Genomic DNA, 8596 nt, shown 5'->3' on the forward strand with positions numbered 1-8596 from the left:
CTCTCTCTCTCTCTCTCTCTCTCTCTGTCTCATTGCGTCATACGGATTACTGTTAATTTATTATGCTGATCTGTTCTGTACGACATCTATTGCACGTCTGTCCGTCCTGGAAGAGGGATCCCTCCTCAGTTGCTCTTCCTGAGGTTTCTACCGTTTTTTTCCTGTTAAAGGGTTTTTTGGGGAGTTTTTCCTGATCAGCTGTGAGGGTCATAAGGACAGAGGGATGTCGTATGCTGTAAAGCCCTGTGAGGCAAATTGTGATTTGTGATATTGGGCTTTATAAATAAAATTGATTGATTGATTGAGTCCACCCCTGTCCCCTGTGCCCTGTCTGTGGCCGTCAGCCCTCTGGATCCTACTGAACACACAAAGTTTCCTCCTTAGTTTCCTGAATCAGCTGCTCTCTGTAAACGCTCCTCAGACAGAAGGAAACAGTGAATTAGTTTGGGACTATTTTCAGCTGTGTCTCATTCCACATTTGGTGCTCTGATGAGTGTTTCTCGCAGCAGGACAGTGTGTGTGTGTGTGTGTGTGTGTGTGTGTGTGGGATCGACTCAAAATAAATTACAGTGTGTGTTCATGGTAATAAAGGAACAGCCAGAGCAACAGTGAGGAGCTCTGATGTGTTTTTAATAGTGTTTGGACGACAGTTCAGCCTGATGGTTCAGACTGGAGTAAGATACATCAGGCTCTGGACACACACACACACACACACACACACACACACACTATGACAATACATTCATTATTTTATTTTTTTTATTTAACCTTTATTTAACCAGGTAAAAGACCCATTGAGATCGAGATTTCTTTTACAAGGGGGACCTGGCCAAGAGGTCAGCAGCACACGTCACAATAAATAACAGACAGGCAATAAACAATATGATAGAGCAGCCAATAACTAAGGTCAACGGTTGACATTTAAAGTGCAGCAGTGGAAGTCACAATAACAATTATTGGTGTTTTCTTGACGATAAGTAAAATGTATAGTGTCACCACCTTATTCTTTAAATGAAACTAAGAACACTGTGATGTCAAGGTCAAGGTCAAATTTATTTATATAGCACATTTAAAACAACCGAAGTTTTCCAAAGTGCTGTACAATCTAGAAAGCACTAAAGTATTAAAATACAACTATAGAAATAGAAAAATACAGTATTAGAGCACACAGTACATAGAAATATTAAGAGTAACAATAGAAAACAAAATAAAGTGTACAATAGGCACAAAATTCAATAAAAACAGTCCATACATCGGCAATGTTCGGCTCAACATGCGTCAAATGCTAACGAGAAAAGATGGGTCTTCAGCAACGACTTAAATATCTCAAGAGTCTGGGCAGAACTTATATACAATGGTAAGCTGTTCCACAATTTTGGGGCAGCCACCGCGAAGGCTCGGTCACCTTTACTTTTGAGCCTAGATATCGGGACATCTAGAAGCAACTCATTTGATGACCTCAGTGCTCTAGCTGGTGTGTGAACATGGATGAGTTCAACTAAGTACTGGGGGGCCAGACCATTCAATATCTTAAAAACTAACATCAAAATCTTAAAATCAATCCTGCAGCGGACAGGAAGCCAATGCAAAGAGGCCAGAACTGGTGTGATGTGGTCACGTTTTTTCGTGCTGGTCAAAAGGCGAGCAGCAGCATTTTGCACTAGCTGCAGACGCCGCAAGGAACGTTTATCTAAGCCCACATACAGAGAGTTACAGTAATCAAGCCTAGACGTAATGAAGGCATGGATAACTCTCTCCAAGTCTTTGGGTGAGAGATAGGGCTTTACTTTGGCGAGCAGGCGAAGCTGGAAGAAAGCACCTTTGACCACAGAACCAATTTGCCTGTCAAACTTAAAAGCACTATCAAAAGTGACACCAAGGCTTTTAATAAAAGAACAGTTTTTGGAAGCCAAGGGGCCCAGAGCACCAACAGAGTCATTTACACATTCCGGATATCCAAATACAATAACCTCAGTCTTATTATCATTTAGATTCAGGAAATTTAGGCCCATCCAAGTTTTTATGTCATTAAGACAAGCTAACAGAGGCTGCAGAGAGTCCTTACATTTTAATTTTAAAGGAAGGTACACTTGGACATCATCTGCAAAGCAATGAAAAGAAACATTATGCTTACGGAGAATGGAACCTAGGGGCAGCATATATAAAGAAAACAATAAAGGGCCCAAAATGGAGCCTTGGGGGACCCCACAGGTAAGAGGGGCCACATTTGAGGAGAATTCACCCAGATGGACAGAGAAACTCCTGTCGGTTAGGTACGACTGTAGCAACTTGAGGGCAGCACCTTTAATGCCTACACAGTGATCTAGGCGTGATAAGAGGGTCCTATGATCAACAGTATCAAAGGCAGCCGTCAAATCTAAGGTCACCAGGATAGCGGCACATCCTGAGTCCACAGTTAAGACAAGATCATTAAATACTCTTAAAAGAGCAGTTTCAGTACTGTGACCAGACCTAAAACCAGATTGAAACTTCTCATAGATATCATTTTGTACTAAAAATAATTGCAACTGTACAGCAATTACTTTCTCTAACACTTTGGACAGGAAGGGTAATTTGGAGATGGGCCTGAAGTTGGAGAGAACAGAGGGGTCCAGGCTGGGCTTTTTAATGAGTGGCTGCACTATAGCATGTTTAAAAGGGGCAGGAAAACACCCTGAACTAAAACAGTTATGAATCAGAACAAGAATAAAAGATCCAACTGAATCAAAAACCTCTTTAAAAAGGTGCGAGGGAATACTGTCTGAGAGGCAGTTTGTGGGCCGCATCCCACGAACTATATCTGACAGAGAGGACAGTGATATAGGCTCAAACTGGTCAAAAACAGCTGGGCACATGGGAGGGTCAGAAGGATCAGGCTCAGCAAGACAAGGTACAGAATGAAGAGCAGAGATTTTCTCGACAAAAAAGTTGAGGAAATCATTACAGAGAGCAGGAGTTGGAACAATGGGAGCAGTATCACGTGGGTTAACAAGAGAATCTAAAACATTAAACAGAACCTTTGGTTTATCAATGTTGTTAACAATACTCAGCTAAATGTTCTTTTGGATGTGATGTATAAAGAGGCATATTGTAGGATTATTATTATCTCCTGCAGCCCTGAGTGTGGATCATGGGTTTGGTCGTGTGTGTGTGTGTGTGTGTGTGTGCATGTGACAAATCAGCCTTATATTTTCTGTGCACACGTACGACTGTATGCTTTTGGACCTCTTGTGGTTTTGGTGATTCACAGTTGTTGAAACGTCTGAGTTATTGAATGTTTCATACCGTCACTGACTCCTCCCTCCTCTGAGGGTCCTGACACTCCGAGCCAACAGTCAGTCAGTGCTGGGCCGTCAGTGAACGTCTGTCGCCATAGTTTTTGCCGTGTGTCCCACACTGTCGGCCCTTGTTGGCTTTTTGATCCGATTAGGCATCAGAGAATCGGATCAAAAATCACTCTGATTGGCCGTTCAACTTGGTGCACAAGAAGTGAAACGGAAGTCAGGAAACGACTAAAGTCAAGAGGGCGTGAGATCCAAACAGACTTCTTATATGAGTTTAGATTATTTTTCAGGTTCCTTATTGTTTGTGTTACTGTTCACTAGCACACAGTAAATATCACCTGTTCTTTAACCATCAGGCTAACTGGCTAACTAGTGTCTTCAATCTGTCCTGTTTTCCATTTTTAATGGTGATTACAGACGACCACCCCCTGCTGGTGTGGAGAGTTGTTTCCTCTCAGGCATACACACCTGCTAGTTGACGTTGGCTGCAGTGTTTGTGGTGTGTTGAAGTTAAATTTTTGGCCAAGACACAGGTGGCGCAGCAGTCGGCCTTGTCGCCGTGTGTCCGGACCTCCAATTGGCCCCAGAAATTGTCTTGGCTAAAGACAGCAAACCTTACTGTCTCTTACAGGACACACTTTGACCTTTGTCGTGGCACAAAAACTGGCATGCATCGAAAAGTTTGGTCTCGTTTTGAACTGGAGAATCTGCAGATTAATCCCACATCAGATGTGTTATGATCCACTAAAGTTAGACACAATACGAGATGAATAAATCCACATGTTTTTGTGATCTGAACCATTTTGACTGTAAGGGAGCTGGCGAGGATGATGCCACCAGGCGAAGCTCTCCACTGTCCAGCTGTGACCTGGTTTCGCTCCATCTGCGGCTTGATGTCATACCACAGCAGGAGGGTTTCAGTAGCGTCGTGTTTTGCCTGCTCGGACTGGTAGTTTAGCAGATTTTGTTGAGTAAGTAGGTGAGGAAGTTAAGTGGTTTATTTTTTTGGTCTGTTTAGTCTTTGTTGTGCTGCAGCCTGCAGACAAAGTTCATATAATGAAGTCATTTTATAAACAACATGGATTAAAGATTTAAGACCGTACTTTAGTTTTGAATTAAAAATACATTCATCCTCATGATTATATTGTACCCATATTTCACAGACAGCGGCTGTTAACAGGAGAACTCGATCTGCTCGGTGTGACGCTCTGTAGCAGCGTCAAAAATAGATGAGGTGCAAATTTTTTTGACCTCTGGGACGTTCTGCACCGCTGCAATCACAGGAGTCGCCCATGTTGGCTGCGATCAGCTCAGGTGGCTGTTTAGCCGCCTGGTGGAGATCTGCACTGCGCTGGGGAGCGCTCCTCTTGTTACTGATGCATTCATGAGTAAGCAGGATTTTAATGATGTACCTGGAGGTGGAGACGCTGGGTAACAACGCGGGATGTAAGGAGCTGATAAAAGGGTTTGAACAGTGATGAGACGTGTAAAACACGACTGGAAATCAAGAAGCATTTCAGAAGACAAGCAGTGACAGAATCAGGCTGTTGTGATCAGATAAATCACTTGAAGAAGGAGCTTCAGTCATAATGAAAGTGATCATCACGGTGCAGGGGCCTCGGAGAGCAGCGGAGCAGCAGCAGCAAACAGCATAACAGATGTCAAACTGCTTTTCAATCACTTTCCCGGGCTTTTAAGCAGACTCAAAACATATGGGTTGCATCCATTAGTGCGACAGCCTGGGTTCCTTTCAGTGCTCCATTTCACTCTGTTCTCTTGGCATTATGTGCAGCAGCACGCCGTCACAGCACAGATCTCCAGTCATCTGGGCAGCGGCTTTCTGTGGGAGTTTGGCTTCAGTGCAGAGCTGCAGCTACAGAACGACCACAAAGCCACAGTTTAACTTCCTCTTACGTCTGCGTGTTTGTGTGCGAGTGTGAAAACTGTTGTGGCTGCCGCTCACTCACTGCAGCTCGTTTGCCTGCGGTTCCCTCGGGTTGGGGTTTGGTTCCAGCCGGTTCACCACAGCTCTCACTCTGCTTCACACTCCTTTGTCTCTGCCTCCCCGTCACTCCTGGAAACACCCAGAGAAAAAGTCCTTTTTACTGAAGTCCGGAGGCTGTTCTCCTCTGCAGCCTGAGAGTCAGTCAATGAGCCACCTGTTTGGTCTCCCTCCTTGTTTAGCCAGAGCTCATTTAGGGCTGCACAGCACTTTGCCACCCTGCGGTAATGACACAACACATTAGCTTTCACACAGCCTGAACTGCAGATCTGAAAACTGAGCACTCAAAATAAAAACCAACAAAAGAAATCAGACGTCTCAGGCGAGCTCAGAAACATCTTAGTGTTAAAATGAGGATGTTAGTGGATGATCTGCAGAGGAGAGGAATAAGGACTTAAAGTTTGCTTTAAGAACTGTTTCTATTAAACTTTAAAGACTTCTGATTGATGCATTTTGTGTTGTGAATAACAAACATTCTGCTCAGTTAAAGCAGCTAAACCTGAATGTGCAAACGTCTTCAACGTTCTGCAGGGATCGACTTCCAGCTGTCTAGAGAAAACCTGTATTCTTTTGATGTTGATTTAAAATGAAGCTCACATTAACTGGACCTTTTCATCTTAAACTACGTTCACATTACTCTTTGGCTCTTGTGACATCGATAAACACAAAAATCGTCCCACTTGTGTGTGCAGTCCCAAATCTCACCATGTGACCACTGTGTGAACGACCGTATTGGAATTCATGTGTATTTTTTGCAAACATCCATGGTGTCATACTCAATGTCAGTGGCGGCCCGTGTCATAGGCAGTATGGGCGAACGCTAAGGCCAGTGTCATCTATAGGGGGCGCCACAAATGGGGGAAGAAAACAAATTAACTCGTTAACTCAGCTGTTAGCAGTTAGCAGTTAGCAGCTAGTTATCGATACCTTTCAGCAGCCGGTAAAAACAACCAACAGCTCACAGGGGGTGCATTGAAGATGGTGAAGCGTTCAGGCTCTATTCAGTAATAATGAGCACTGGGTGAAGGTAAATTATAATGTTCTCATGATGTGTTCACTGTAATCTTGTGAAATGTAGCCTCTGGTGAGAAACTTGAACAAATCAGCTGCCTAAGGCACCAGATGTGTTCGAACTGCCACCGCCTGTCAGTGGACGTACATTTACGTTGCCGCTGGCTGCAGCCCGTTCGCTCAGTACTGGACTGATTTCAAATTTTGTTGTTCCCACTGGTCACTGAGAAACAGAAACCTGGGAAAATGAGGTTCAGGTTGAAAGATGCCACATTTACCCTTTAAGACGTCTTTATTTCATAAAAGCTGTCTGATAAAACATTTTGTCCCGTTGGCCTGTCGACATGGCATTTCTAAATATCCTGTACCTTTAAATAAATCCACAGGACGACACGCCGAGCTAAGAGAAGCCAATTAAAACAAAGGCAACAAAAACTGAGCAAAAGCAGCTGAAGGGTTGATAACGACACATTCAGGCCTCATCAGAACCATTAACCAACCTCTGGGACGCAGCGTTTTCAGCCAGCAGCATCCTTCACTGATTTATACTTTATTCAAGGTACCAACACACCTCACAAAGCACCACCAGGTCCCTCCATCAGCCCCTCCATCAGCCCCTCCTACAGTCCCTCCTCTTCCTCTGTGGCTCATGCAGTTCCTTTGTTGCTTGCTCACTATAATGTTATCACTCACCATCTCCTAACTGATGGTTTATCAGCATCTCATGAGCTGTGCCGAGCCAGCCAGCCGTTCACTGCGTAGTAAAAAACTCTTGGTGCTGGGTGTGATGGGGGCGGGGGGGGGGGGCAGTCAGCAGTAGCAGGCAGTTAAGAAACTCATTACCTTGCAGCACATTATGGCCGAAGAGCGTCACCATAATAACTTTACTCACACTGCCAGTTTAGCCGGGTTTACTCTCATTTGTGACACCTGTGAGGCAGCTCCGTGTGTGTGTGTGTGTGTGTGTGTGTGTGTGTGTGTGTGTGTGTGTGTTTGCGCATAATCTGTGCGACTGCCTCCATATCCTCAGCTTAATACTGTCCCCATTCACTGTGCTGTGCTGATAGCGTAGCTTAGCCTCCAGCAAGCACAGCAGCGTCGTACGGCTGTTTAGTGCAGGTATAAACGATAGGACTTCCATTAAGAGGATGGAACACATTACAGAACGGCTTTATTACACAGCTGGGCGCTGCTGATTCCTGATATAGCCTCACGTTTACTGCCAACATGTAAACTGTTATGAATATTATTGTTGAAGTGATATCTTTATATAATATCTCTCTCCATCTCTTCCTGTCACTTCCTCCCCTCTCTGCTTCCTGCTCTCTTCCCCCTCCATCTTGTCCTCCCTATCTATCTCACTATAAAGCAACAGTATTGCAGCATCGGCAGTGTGTGCCTTCAACCTGAGCGCCATCACTCAGGCCTTCAACGGGCCCTTCCGCTCCCAGGAGAACCCTCGCTCCACATGGCTCCCCACCACCAACCCCATCCACAACTTCCAGGTTAGTTTAACACTTACAGAGAAACTTTTCAGCCAGCTTTGTGTCATAACGATGTGTGTGTGTGTGTGTGTGTGTGTGTGTGTGTGTGTGTGTGTATGAACTGTGTGAAACTTCCCTCCATCTTACCAGCACCCACATCTCCCTGCTCATCTGCCAGCAAAAATCCACCATTTTTGCAGCTTGTACTTGTACTTTGTATTCGTGCTGCCACCAGAGACACAAAGAGTATAAAGCAGACAGAAATCAAATGTTAAAACTAAGCAGAGCTGATCTAATATGACCCTAATATATGAATAATATGAATTATTTCCCGCCTTAAATGATTTCAGAAACTCTGTTTAGCTGTAATACAAGAATGCTTGTTACCAGCAGGTTGCCAAGTTGTTTTCAGAAGGGCAGCCTGCATTACGTCACCCACTAGTGGGAGCTTTGATTGGTCCGGTGCGGCGCATTGCATTCTGGTAGTCGTAGGTTTTCTACCTCTAAATCTTTAATTCTACCACTCCAACAACCACCAACTGTCACCCAGGAGGCCGGTGTTCACTTCCTGTAAGATTGTAAAGCCAAACCCTGTTCTTTTTACCTAAACCCAACCATGTGTGTGTGTCGGCTAAACGTAACCACGTGTGTGTGTTGGCTAAACATAACCACGTGTGTGTGTCGGCTAAACGTAACCACGTGTGTGTGTTGGCTAAACTTAACCACATGTGTCTCGGCTAAACGTAACCATGTGTGTGTGTGTTGGCTAAACGTAACCACGCGTGTGTGTTGGCTAAACGTAACCACGTGTGTGT

General features: G+C 44.5%; 1 protein-coding gene across 3 annotated transcripts in view; it reads left to right on the top strand.

Annotated features, from left to right (window-relative positions):
* The window catches only part of sema5ba (sema domain, seven thrombospondin repeats (type 1 and type 1-like), transmembrane domain (TM) and short cytoplasmic domain, (semaphorin) 5Ba), a 270795-nt gene that overhangs the window by 205572 nt on the left and 56627 nt on the right, over positions 1 to 8596 (top strand). For 2 of the 3 annotated variants that reach the window (XM_050049435.1, XM_050049433.1), the window contains exon 10: positions 7667 to 7802. In XM_050049435.1, coding sequence (XP_049905392.1) covers positions 7667 to 7802 — 136 coding nt within the window. The remainder of the gene's footprint in view (positions 1 to 7666; positions 7803 to 8596) is intronic. The other variant, XM_050049434.1, reaches the window with a different exon arrangement.

This window comes from Epinephelus moara, chromosome 7 (assembly GCF_006386435.1).
Source record: "Epinephelus moara isolate mb chromosome 7, YSFRI_EMoa_1.0, whole genome shotgun sequence".
In the NCBI taxonomy this organism is placed as follows: Eukaryota; Metazoa; Chordata; class Actinopteri; order Perciformes; family Serranidae; genus Epinephelus; species Epinephelus moara.